The sequence below is a fragment of the Sminthopsis crassicaudata genome, chromosome 1 (genome assembly GCF_048593235.1).
Source record: "Sminthopsis crassicaudata isolate SCR6 chromosome 1, ASM4859323v1, whole genome shotgun sequence".
Taxonomy (NCBI): Eukaryota; Metazoa; Chordata; class Mammalia; order Dasyuromorphia; family Dasyuridae; genus Sminthopsis; species Sminthopsis crassicaudata.
The window spans coordinates 706,142,300-706,156,144 of NC_133617.1; the positions used below are offsets into that span (position 1 = coordinate 706,142,300).

The 13,845-nt window shown below is 42.8% G+C and overlaps 1 protein-coding gene across 1 annotated transcript in view; it reads left to right on the forward strand.

The window, feature by feature from the left end:
• Positions 1–2,623: 2,623 nt before the first annotated feature.
• Positions 2,624–13,845, forward strand: part of LHFPL4 (LHFPL tetraspan subfamily member 4) — a 34,140-nt gene continuing 22,918 nt past the window's right edge. Inside the window, exon 1 of the mRNA XM_074283958.1 lies at positions 2,624–3,497. Coding sequence (XP_074140059.1) covers positions 3,092–3,497 — 406 coding nt within the window. The 5' untranslated portion in view covers positions 2,624–3,091. The remainder of the gene's footprint in view (positions 3,498–13,845) is intronic.

Consider the following 13,845-nt stretch of genomic DNA (forward strand, 5'->3'; position numbering starts at 1 on the left):
TTATTGCATAGAGGAGTGATTGATACTCTGTTCCTCTCCCTTTTGGAGAGTTTCCCCACTTTAGGAAGATCTTGTTTGCTTGTATTTGTATCCCTACCACTCAGCATAATTCTTGATACATTTTAGACTCTTACTAACTACTAAATACCCATCCAGTTATATCTTTTTATTCATTTATGGCTAGGGCTTTCTTCCACATATGGTATGGGGCATATGTATCCTTATGTAGTTCAAAGGGAAGCAAAATAAATATATCCAGTCTTTTCTTCCCCCTTTCTCCAAGGGAGAATTTGAAAGAGAAGCTGGAAATTGGGGCAAGGGGTCACCACTCTGCTCTCTTCAGAAAGAGGAGGTAGTGGCCCAGAATTATATATGCTCTCTTAAATGATGTTATTTTAGGGGATGACGCTTTCAAGTTCAATCTAATTTCTGCCTGCTGTTTCATTAATGGAGGGAAAGCAGAATTCCAAGTTTTATATCTAAATTTTGACCACTTTCACAACAAATGAATATACATTTGACAAATAGCAAATAATCCATTTATCCAACCTTGTGGCAAAACAGAAATCGGAGAAAATACATAAAAATATATACCAGACAATACTGAATGAAGGGACTCTCCTTTTGGGAGTGAGGCAACTCAGCACAACCAAGAAAGAGTCTTTGATCTCACCCAAGTGAAAGTTCTCCAAAGTCTCTGGTGTAGAAAGCTGGGGATAGGGACATGATAGCGATTACCATCTCTTTTCATATCAGCTTTTTCCCAGAATCTATTCCTTCAGTAATCTGAAATGATTTTTGGCTTCTTCCATCATCTCTCTCAAAGCTGGCAGCCAGGAATGCTGAAAGTCCAAAGATATATAGAATCTTGAAGAATATTGAAGAGACTGAAAGTCTCTCTCACTCTGGCCCTGACTCAGCCATGAAACATTAATCTCCCCCAGTAAGGAGTGAGTCCCATACTAGTGAGTTTTGGGACTAAAGTCACATACCAATCTTCAATCTAGCCATCATTTTTGTAATGCACACAAGGTGATATTTATATTCTGATTTGCCTTTTATTTATTTCAATTTGTCAAGCACTTGTTCTTGTATGTGCATACAAGTTTTTGTATGTGCAGAATATTATATTGATCCCCGAGGGTGTACAAAGGTTGATAAGACACTGTCCTTGCCCTCCAAAAGCTTATAGTCTTGGGAGAGGAGAGGATGTTACACATACACAAATAAAGACATTAGTTGTGTATCCCCCCTGATAACAACCCTCTGAGGCTCAATTTATTCATCTGTCAAATGAGGGTAATGATATTTACCTTCCCGAGTTGTTGTGAAGTAAATACCTTGAAAACTTCCAGGAGCTATATAAACGCCAACTATTGTAAAACAAAGTCAATTATAAATGCCTGGGAGATCAGAAAAGCGCCACTGCTGCACTCTGCATGATTCCCTAAGGAGAGGTAGAAACTTCTCACACCTCTCCCTTCCCAGCCCCGGTATCTAACACAGTCCTCTGAAGAGACAGAACAAGAATTGTTGAGTGAGCAAACACATGTATGAATGAAATGACGTGTGGATTGCTCTGAAGAGCCCTGAACTTAAAGGCAGAAGACCTGAGTTCAAGTCTCAGCTCTGTCATTCACTAGCTGTATGACCTTGAACGAATAATTCAAGCTCTCTGAGCCTCGGTTTACCCATTTGTAAGATGGAGGAGTTGGACAAATTGGTCTTTAAGGTACCTTGGGCTCTCTCATTCTATGATACTAAGAAGCTCCTTCCTGGCAGTCTCACTTCCCAACAAATCCGAGCATCAGCTGGGCTTGGGAGGAAGGACTCAGCCCTGTCTGGGGTCTCAGGGGCATCCCAGGTTTTCTGAGGAAGGGAGCCCAGCCGAGGGGCGGAGCAAACTCCGGTGAGAAGACTGCTCGAGGCGGTGGGGAAGCTTTTCCGGATTCTGGGACTACGGTGGCCTTGGCCGCACCCTCCCCGCTGCTCGGTGCATGGAGAGCTAGGGTACCTGGGAGGGTGTGGAGAGATCGGGGGTCTGCGAAGGTGCCGCGCTCCTGCGGGAAGCCTAGGCCCCTTCCTTTCCATCCCTTTCCTCCCGCACGCCGCTAGCCCCAGGAGGTCCCGAGGTAGGAGCCTAGCCGGCGGAGTCAAGGCCGCACCCCCTGCTCTAGCCCTCCCTACGCTCCTCTGCCCCACCTGCACCGGGCAGAAGCGCGCCTCCATCAGGGGCGCGCCTGGGGAGGGGGGTGGCGACGGGGACGCGCCTCGGCGCGGGAGCGCGCCCCTGGGGGAGAACCGGAGCAAAGATGGAGGCCGGGCCGAAGCTGCCGCCAACGCTGAAGCTGCAGCCGATGCCGCCGCCGTCGGGGCCCCGGAGCCGAGGTGCTTAGGGTCCTCCCGCCCCTGGGCCTGGGTCCGGCGCACGCGGCCTCCCACCCCAGGTCGGCCCCCTTCCGGAGCTCCAGCCGCCGCCTGGAGACTCGGACAGGTTCGTCTCCCGGCCCGGCCCTGGCCCCGGCCCCGGCCCCGGCCCCGGCCCGGGGCCCCGCAGTCTCCTCCGCCCGGCCCGCCTCCTTGGGGTTCGTGGCTTGCTGCTGCGCTGCTCCCCGCCGGGCCTGGTCCCCCGGAGCTCCCGCTCTTGGGCCGCGCGGCCCCTCGCTCAAGCTCGGCTCAGCTCGGCCCAGTGGCTGTCCGGCTCCCACGCCTCCAGTCCCCTCGCTCTGGCCTCCCCCCAGCCCCCAGCTTTTCCCCATCCTTTTCCATCCCCCCCAGTTCCCTGCCCCCAGCATTGTCTTCCCCGGGAAGGCTTTGGGCCTGGGCCCTGGGGCCCCCCTTCCCGCAGCCCCAGCCCCTCTAGTCTTAGGGCCCCTGCCCCGCCTCCCCTGCCCTTCGGCCCCTCACTCCCACCCCCCAGCCCTGGGGTTCCAGGCTCTCAGGCCTTCATTTCCTTAGCTCCCTCCCCCTCTCTCCGCCCCACCCCCTCTCTCAGTTCCCAGGCTCTTAACCATCAGGTTCCTGGCTCCTGGTCCCATAGCCCAGTCCATCCCTGCTCTCACCCTCTGTCCCAACCCCGAACCCTGCCACCATGCTGCCATCCCAGGAGGCCTCGAAGCTGTACCATGAGCATTATATGCGGAACTCGCGGGCCATTGGGGTGCTGTGGGCTATCTTCACCATCTGCTTCGCCATCATCAACGTGGTGGTCTTCATCCAGCCCTACTGGGTGGGCGACAGTGTGAGCACCCCTAAGCCCGGCTACTTCGGCCTCTTCCACTACTGCGTGGGGAACGGGCTGACTGGCCGGGAGCTCACCTGCCGAGGCTCCTTCACCGACTTCAGCACCATCCCGTCCGGGGCCTTCAAGGCGGCTGCCTTCTTCGTGCTGCTGTCCATGGTGCTGATCCTGGGCTGCATCACCTGTTTCGCCCTCTTCTTCTTCTGCAACACAGCCACAGTCTACAAGATCTGTGCCTGGATGCAACTGCTTGCAGGTAGGAGGGTGGAGGTGGCAATGGGAGGAAACCTGGGGGACCCCGGGGCCCGTGCACAGTGGGCAGGAGGAGACTTGCCTCCCAGACTCCCTCCAGGTCTGCTTGTGTTGGCCTTGGGGGTAAGTAGAGGTCTCTGCCTCTAGAAGAGGGAAGAGACGAGGATTTATGAGTACATGTTATCCAGGTTATCGGTATCACTTCTTAAAGTATCACCTCCTCTACCTGATCTTCACTGGTCATTCAGGGGGGTGCAGAGAATACTTTTTAGGAAGTTCTCTTCTTTGGGCTCAGTCTTCAAGGTTGTATTAGAGTATAATTATCTTATATAGCAACAGACTGTATTTGTGAGTTAATGTTATGTTAGGAGATGGCATGGGGGGAGGAGTATAGAGTGTGTACGTGTGTGTGTATTGGTGTGTAGAATATGTGCTGAGAATGCATTTCAGTGTGTGACTGTGGAGGCTGTAAGAGGAGTATGTATTTGAAGGGTGTGAATGTGAAGGGTTATGTAGTTAGGGAGATCTCTTAAGTATCTGACACATACTTAGGACACCCAAGTTGGAATATATCATTCAATAAAGCGGTTCTCTGGATCTTGTCTTCTTCGAGGAGGGTTCTGTTAGCTTACAGGACTTTTGGAAATCTCTTGCTAAAGCATTATCCTTAGCCAGAGAAGAGAATGTTGGGAAAGAGGACTGATTGCTGTGAATGTCTTCCAGGATCCATTAGAGTTATCCTTTTAGACTGGAGACAAGAATTTGAAGACTCAGCTCCTCCCTGCATTTGTCTGAGTGCATGCATGGATGGGGGTGGGGGTGGAGTAGGATGATTGGAATTGGGAGGTGGGGGAGGAGGCACAGGAACAAATGGAAATGGGTGGGGGAACCCTGTCAGACTGGGGTAAATAGGATGAGAAAGTATGACTATAAGTGATGGATAATATTATTAATAAAGAGACCAGAACTTCTCTAGCCAAGTGAGAGCTGTCCCTTTCAGAGCAATCATCTTAGGAGGCCATACACATCACTCAACACATTGTGAGAAATTCTTTTTTGGAAGCTACCTTCTGATTCCATGACACATTTTAACAACATCTCAATGAGAATAAATCTTGTTCCTTTGAGAGTGGATTTTATTTTCAGAAGACAAAGTTAGTTGAAGTGAGGAGTGTATATGAGTTTGTATATGTTGTGTATGTATGCCTGTTCATATCGATGGTAATATTGATGATAAAAATGAGAAAGGACTGTAACACAAAGTAGATTTTCTTGTGTAATATGACTTTGAAGATGATTCTTAAAGAAAGGTTACAACAAAGTTATAAGGCAGCCTGGTTAGAGTAAGTACAAAGCTCTCACTCCACTCCATTCAGTAACTGCTTTGGTGTAGATAATATTTCATAAATCTAAATCTATTAAAAAGAGAAGTATCACTCTAAAGTTATTCCTCATATTACTTTATGGATGCTCGTGTGTCTGCAAATAGGCCAGGGTAGGAATAGGTAATGTTTTTTGTTTAGTTGTCTAATCGGGAGCCTTTGTGATACAGAGTGAGGATTCTAGCTTTATCATCTTTTTTAGGTTTTCATTTCATCCACCATCCCCCAACCCCTCCCAAACCCCTCAGTGACAATCTGGACAATAGCTATAGATGGTTTCTAGTTTTCTAGTATTAAAATTCTCAGCCATTCTTTGGGAAGTTTTCAGTGCTTTAAAGATTTGCTGATGATTTCCTTATCCTCAGATCCCCTATAATCCATGGATATTTAATCTTGAGGATTTGACATTTTTTCTGGTTTGGATGCAGTTGTCTAGGATCTCTGAACAATAACAGACTTACAAAACATTAGGACTAGAAGAAACTTTAGGGATCATCTGATCCAACTCCCTAATCTTACAGATTAATAAGAAAAATAAGGCCTGAAGAGGGGCAATATCTTGCCCCAAGGTCACACATATGGTTCCTGGCAGAGCTTTGACTTAAACTCAGATCTCTTGAGTTCCAGCTTTCATGTTCTTCTTTGTGCTGTGAGAGCCAAGGAGGAGACAGAAAGAACTTAAGAGTTTGATCCATTTTATTGAAGGTATCTAGTCTCTCAGAAGCTGAGATTCTGTTTAATTGATAAATTTCATCTCCTGGGACAGCATTTCATCCAGCTATTTTGCAAGCCTCCTAAGAAGAAAAGGATCCAGTCATTCTTTCATAAAGCAAAGCCAAGGATATGATGCTCACCCTTGCATTGGTGTATAGCACTCTATAATCTCTAAAGGGAGTCCGTTCATATCCATTTTCTTATTCTATCCTCACCACAGCCCTTCAAAGCATATAAGCACATTAGCTTTGCTCCATTTAATAGATAAGAAAACTGAGACTCAGAGAGTTTATATGTCTTGTCCAAGGTCACATAGACAAATAGTGACAAAACCAGGACTAGAACCTTGATCTCTTGATTGGCAGAGCAGTGGGCATACATTTATTTCGTACATATTTGTTGAATAAATATTTGAATATGTAAAGAAGCTTATCATCTGGTGGGCTGCAAGGTGGGGAATTTTCTGGTCATGGCAACTCTCTTTTTTTTTTCTGAGGCTGGGGTTAAGTGACTTGCCCAGGGTCACACAGCTAGGAAGTCTCAAGTGTCTGCGACCACATTTGAACTCGGGTCCTCCTGAATTCAAGGCTGGTGCTCTATCCACTGTGCCACCTAGCTGCCCTATGACAACTCTTAAAGTCTACTACTAAGATTTTAGAAGAGCTGCAATATGTGTCAGCGGGTGCTTTCACAAGTTTAGTGATTGTTTTTATTGTTATACTATTTTTCATTACATGAAGATGTCTTAAGATGACTCTTGCCCTCACAGTTTAGTTGAGGTTAATTATGAGCATGTAAATACAAGAGATTTGTGGATATGTGTATGTATATTGGCCTGAAAATCAAAAGACTCAGGTTCATGAACATATACATATCTTGCAGATAGATATGTGTAGATGTGTAAGTTTGTATTTGTTCAATACTGGTGACTTCATTGATAGCCATTTCCAGTGGAAAAAGTTCCTCAACCAATGTAGATCAGCACTTCCTATGCAATCTACAATCTTAGAAAATTCCCTAGGACATCAAGAGGTTCAACTCAATAAACATATATTAAAGTGCCTGTTTTGTGCCAGCCATTGTGCTAAGTGCTGGAAATACAAAAGAGGCAAATGGAAGTCCCTGATGTCAAGATGCTCACAATTTAATGGGGAGACAATATGCAAACACATCTATACAAAGCAAGCTATGTACAGAATAAATAGAAAATAATGAACAGAGAGAAGCCAGAAAATTAAGCGTTTGGGAAAGGCTTCCTGTAGATGGTAGGATTTTAGGTGGGATTCAAAGAAAATCAAGGAGTTCAGGAGTCAGAGTGAAAGAGTGAAAGCATTCTAGGCATGGGGGGAAGTCAGAGAGAATGCCCAGAACCTGTGTTGGAGGGTCTAGTTCACACAACAGTCAGTAGGCCAGTATCACTGAATTGAAGAATATTGCTAGGGAATAAGGTGTAAGAAGACTGGAAAGGTAAGAGGGGACTAGTTTATGAAGGGTTTTGAATGCCAAACTGAGAATTTTGTGTTTGTATTTGAAGGCAACCTGAAGGGAAAACACTGGAGCTTATTGAGTAGGGGGGTGACATGATCAGACTTGTGTTTTAATGACTGAAGAGAATGGATTAGAGTGAGGAAAGACTAGAGGCAGATAGACCCACCAGCTGCTATTGTAGTAATCAAAGCATGAGGTAATGTGACTTGCTTATCACCATTTATTATCACCCTTCTATTATGGGTCAAGATGGGAGCCAAACTCAGGTCTTTCTAAATCTATCCACTGTGCCATGCTGTATTAGACAAAATAAACTAGGCAGTTTAGGATGTGTCATTTTAGCAACATAGTCAAAAAGTACCATAAGAGACTGGAGGAAGAGGAGAACACTTCTGGCAGATGGGGATGGAAGGCATAGGTGGAGAATGGGAGAATAGGGAACTGCAGAAGATCTAGTCAGAATAAAGGGAGTATGATTTGAACTAAGTCTTGAGGAATGGGGCAAGTTTTTATGGGAAAGATATAGCATGGGAAAAGTCAAGAGAAAGAAAATGGTGTGGCAGAAGGAAAACCACAAGCAAGCTTGAGGGACAGTGAATGAGTCACTTAACGGGTGTAAAGTTTGTGTAGGGGAAGGAGGGAAAGATAAGTTTGGGAAGATGGATGGAGGAAGGTTGTGAAAGCTCTGGAAGCTAGAACAAAGACTTAGAGGTTTTTCCCCTGTAGTGTGTGTGTGTGTGTGTGTGTGTGTGTGTGTATGAGAGAGAGAGAGAGAGAGAGAGAGAGAGAGAGAGAGAGAGAGAGAGAGAGAGAGAGAGAGAGAGAGAGAGAGAGAGAGAGAGAGAGAGAGATTTTCAAGGATCTGAAACATGGGAGTGATATAGTGAAATTAGCATGTAATAATTTAGTTTCAAAACATATTAGAGAGGTTCTAAATGCTGAGCTGCTTGTGCTAGGGAGGAACATAGTGAGAAAGAGGAAGATCTTATAAGGTCATTATCTCTGGACATATCTCTGGACTTAGATGGAACTTTTGGATATTCTCAAAAATCAGTCTCCTGTACTATTTTATTTTCTTCACTGTATTCCCATGCCTCAAAATAGGCCAGTTGGGCAGAGATATAGGCAAGTGGGCTATGGGCTTAGATGACGAACTGGCAGGGAAGGACAAGTTTGCCCCAAACCTGTCCATTATTTGAATCTGTATGTAAGGACCTGAGGGATATGCCTGAAAAATGAAGGTAAAATAAGTGTTAGGCAGAAGATAGCCAAAGGCATTGAGGTCAATTTTTTTGGACTTTTTTGAATATCAACTTTTGGAAGAATTTTACCTGGTCATAGATAACGCTTATATATAAGAAAGAAGAGCTGAGAGCTGTCCATAAAGTCTGAGCAAAGCTTTGCTTCCCATTATTGGGAGACAATTGGCCAGCTCTACTCTGTGGATAATAATGGGAAGGAGAAAAACAGCAAAAATGACAAGAAAAATAACCAGCATTTATAAAATGCCTACTATGTGTCAGGCACTATGCTAAGTACTTCACAAATATTTTCTCATGTGATCCTCACAACAACCTTGGGAAGTAGTAGGTGCTGTTATTATGTCCATTTTATAATTGAAGAAACTGAGGCAAACATTAAATCACTTAATAAACACTTAAGCTTCCTTTTACAGTCATAAGTCACATTATCTCATTTGATCCTCTCAATAATTCTGTGAGCTATGTACTATAAGTGTAGTTGTCTCCATTTTACACATAAGGAAACGGAGGCAAGAGAGGCTAAGTATACTCAAAGTCACATATAACTACTAAGTATCAGAGGGTAGATTCAAATACAGGTTCTTGATTTCAGTTTCAATACTCTTTCCACTACATCCACCATACTGATGAACAATGACTGAGGGAGGAATAGAATCAGGAAGAGGAGAAATAAGAGGCTTAAAGCAGCTATGCTAAGCAAGACATGAGTAAGATCAATCAATGCGTATTTAGGGATTTGCTTTTCTTTATCTCTTGCTTTTAATTGTATATTGCCTATTTAAATAAACTAAATATAAATACCACAAATATAATAATAATTAGTTGACAGATAAATTATGCTTTATTATTTTAATAAAGAATTTTATTTTGTAAAAGGAAAAAAAAAGGGAAAAGAACTAAGGTTCATACTGTCCATTCATCTTTTCCATTATCACTAAAGCACTGGATCTGGTTCCCTGGCAACACTATCTCCTCCTTTTCTTTCACACCTTTCAGGTGGTCTGCTCCCCTTTTGTCATAAGGCTGCTTTTGATGTCCATTTTTAACATGGTCTCATCTGGATAAGCATACTGTGGGGTGACTGTCTGATTTGTCCTATTCCTTGCTCCCTCTGATACCTATCTGAGAGGGAGGGAGAGGAAGAGAAGGAAAGGGGGAAAGAAGGAAGGGAGGAAGGGAAGCAAGAAGAGAAGTTGAAAATTATATAGACTGAACTAGAATTAAGAAAAAAAGGAAAGGGAAGGAATAAAACAGGGCAGTCAAACCATTAGGCTACTTAGTGCCTATTGCTCCTACCTTCTGGAAATAATGGCACAACATTCTAAAATTTTGTGAAACTAAATTAGAATTCCTGAACTCTGGAGTTCTGGCAAATAACTAAATGGATCATTTGAATTCTCTTTCTCCCATTCACTATGGCAAATGCCTTCGTTTGCCTAATAATACCATCTTAAGCAGATCAAAACTCTTTGGGCCTCAGTTTTCTCAGCTGTCAAATGAGGTGATAATGGGGTAGGCAAACTATGGCCAATTTCCATCGCTTCTATAGCTGCCTATTTTTGTATAGCTTGGCAAGGTAAGAATGAATTTTACATTTTGAAACATAATAAAACCTTACTAAAAATATAAAAAAAGACATTCTTAATTCCTGGAGCTCAACAAAAGCAGACTAGGCAGAAAGAACTAAAGTTCTTTTCATTTCAGAGATTCTATAATTCTGCAATTCTAATGGATTGGGATAGGATTAACTTAAGGCTACTATCTTAGAGCATCTCAGCTGGACTAATGCTAGGGGCCAAGGGAAGTCTGTAATTAGAATGATAGAATAGGATAGGATTGAGGAAGGGGAAAAGCATTATTTTCTATTACCAGGCACTATACTAGCTAAGTACTTTACAAATGTCATCCCGTTTGATTCTCACCAAAATCCCATGATGTAGGTGCTATTATTATCCCCATTTCATGTTGGAAAAACTGATGAAGACAGAAGTTTAGTGATTTGCTCACAGTTAAACAGCTATTAAGTGTCTGAGATCATATTCTAACTCCGATCCATCCTGACTCTGGGTTCAGAGCATTGTCCACTGTACCACCTAGAGCTGCCTTGGATTGTGTTCAGGGACTGAAAGAGATGTACTTTATTCTTCAAATCTCCAATCACTGCCAACCCTATCTGGGGGACCTCAGGCCTGTCCAGGACTGCCTGGAATCCTCAAAGGACAGCATGGGGGAGTGAGGGGTGAGGTGGTATTAAAATGAGAAGACACACTTCCACTTTGTTTTCATGGTATATAAGTGGAGAGAGTAGAGAAGGGAGACAGAAAAGAATTGATTTTGATATGTATGTGAAATTCAGGTCTTCTCTCTGGCTTATTTACTTATTTATATATTTATCACACCAAATGATAGGGTCACCATTATCTTTTTCACCATCTCTGAATTAACAAAAAATCCTAGAAATCTAATTATCTGGGGTTTACAATTTTCTGTTCTAGGAATGGCTCTGCCCTGGCCCTTCAGGAGATCTTACCTTGAGTCCCAGCTCTGAGACTTATTATCTTTTTTTTTTATTTAACAGTTTTTATTTACCAGATATATGCATGGGTAATTTCACAACATTGACAATTGCCAAACCCTTTGTTCCAATTTTTCCCTTCCTTCACCCTCTCCCCATGGTAGGTTGACCAATACATATGAGACTTATTATCTTACCATGGACAAAACATTTTCCTTTTTTGAGTTTTTCCCTTTGTCAAATGGGAAAATAATATTTGTCTTACCCATCACACAACTGTGATGCTATTTCCTACCTTTATGATTGTGGGCAAGTCATGTTAATCTTTTTAGATTGCAATTTCCTCCTCTGCAAAATGAGATGATTGGATTGGATACCCTTGAAAGCCCATTTTAGCCCTGAATCAGATTCTCCAGATACTAAAATTTTTATTATTATTAATAGTAGTAATATGATAGGTCCTGGGTCCCCTTCTAGCTATATTCCCACTTGGTGACTTCATCAGCTCCTATGGATTTAATTATCATCTCTATGCAAATGATTTCCAGCTCTATATGTACGACCTCTGTCTCCTGAGTTTTAGTCCCACATCACCAAATGCCTATTAGACATTTAAAACTGGATGTCTTATTGATATCTCAAATTCAGTATGTTGAAAACTGAATTTATAATATTTTCCCCAAAACCCATTCCTTTTCTAAACTTCCTGCTCTTTGTCTTTGCACAAGCCATCTGTCACCTCCACCATCACCTCCACCTTATGGAATCCATAGCTTCCTTCAAATTTTATATAAAAAGCCACTTTCCATTTGACACTTTTCCTGTTCTCCTCTCAATGGCTAGTGTTCTTTCTCCCTCCAACTATTTTGTATTCATGTTCATCATGTGTATATTTATATTCGATAAAATATTAGTTCCTTAAGTGCAGTGAAATTTGTCTTTGTATTGTCCCTCTGTCTAACAAAATGACAGACACATAGTAGGTGCTTCACAAAAGATTGCTGATTGGTTAATTTATTAAGTCTGTAATGCTCAGGTAATCCATAAGCTGTAGTCATTCACCTGCTTCATTTATTAATTTCCCATTTTCACTTGGAAATATGCCATGACATGTGAGTGACCCTTGGCTTCCTTTCTCATTCTGGGGTGGAGACCATCCACCAAAAGGTTATGAGCAGTCCAAGGAAGCTGGGAAATTCAAGTCTGTAGGTGACAGAGACTTTGTGGAGATAGCCTTCTGAGGTTAGGTTTGTTAAGGCTTTAAAGAAATCCCCAGCTTAGGAGGTCATGACATAACCTTACCTTTGCTCTCCCCCATAAACCTGGAACTTCTCATCTGCCTAACTCAATCATCCTCATAGTTCTGACTAAGAGCTTTCATTTATTCTTCATCATTTTATGAAATGAGATGCACAGAGAGGATTAGCAGACAAGTAATTATAATAATAATCCTTTATATTTTTCTAGTGTGTAAGACTTTGCCAGGGCATTGTCTCACTTTATATATATATATATGTGTGTGTGTGTGTGTGTGTGTGTGTGTGTGTGTGTGTGTGTGTGTGTATGTATGTATATATATATATATATATATTATTATATACTCATCATATATCCCATTTGATTCACACCCTGAGAATGGTCTGGATCTTTATTTCTTCCTCCCTTAAAATGGAGGTATATCAGGTTAGAGAATCTCTAAGATCCCTTCCAACTCTAAATTTAATGATGCTAGAAAGATTCTTTAATCATATTGTTTACACTTGACAGATGAAATAAGTCCTGTGATTTATGACTTGCCTCAAATCATAAGATTGGAACCCTGATTTCTAGATTTACAATCAAGGTATTTGAGGGATTTTTTTTTGGCACTAGTCTCAGAAAAGGCAAAATCCAAGGCAAAAGTTCGAGCATCTTCAAACACCACCAGCTAGTGTATGGGGTAAACCAGACTGCTCAAGTACTCTAGCAAGTTGTTCATAAAGACCAAATTGTTGAAGAGGTTTCCAACTCTTGTTCTAGGAATCAGATTATTTGTTCCATGCTCTGGTTTTGTGCTCCCTGATGTGTGGGGGCAGACAAGGGCTTATAAATGTTCTTAAGTCAGACTTAATTACACCAGAGGCAGATGGGGAGTGGAGAGGGCACTGTAACTTGTTTCGAAGGAATGGAAGGACAGGACAGACGAGACAGGGGGGAGGTTCTAAAGAGCCAGGCTTATTTGGGGGTTGGGGAACAAGTAGGCTTGGTATAAGCAGACTCTGGAACTGGGAGTTTATTTAAGTGGTGAGTGCTCTTGGGTAGGGAGTGAGTGTGAGGGAATGTCTAGGCTAAAAAGTTTAGATTTGACAGGAAAGGTAGCTGAGAACTGTATAGGTTCCAGAAGAATAGTATAAGGGATGCTTAATAGATATTGACTCTGCAATGTGAGGGATGAACTGGAGGTGGGGGAGGCCAGAGACAGGAAGGTCAGCTCTGAGCCTGATGAAGAAATGCGGCCATGAGCTGTTCTGGGCTTTGGTCAGAGTGTAGCATGCTAGCCAGATATTTGGACTGCGGCCACTTTAGATCTTTAAAGCTATGTAACTCTCAGTAATCCTGTATGTGGCTCTACTGTTCTCATTTTATTTTGTTTGGGTTTGTTTGATTTCAGATTTGTTTTGGGATTTCATTCATTCAATGAATATTATTGAGCATTTATATGGGCCTGTGCCTCACACTGTGGTAAGTGCTACTGAGTGTGCAGTTCATTTCCCCCCAGAATCTTAATTGAAAAAGGACCTCAGACATCATTAAGTCCAAACTGTATCTGGCCAAGATTCCCCTCCCCAACAGTCACAATAAATGGCCATCTAACTAACCTTTTCTCAAAGCCCTCTGAGGATGAAGAAACTTTTGGACTGCTCCCCTTACTAGGATGTTTTCCCCCTTGACATCAAGCCTAAATCTGATTTTTTTGTCATTTACAATCACTGTTCCTAGTTCTTCCCCTTA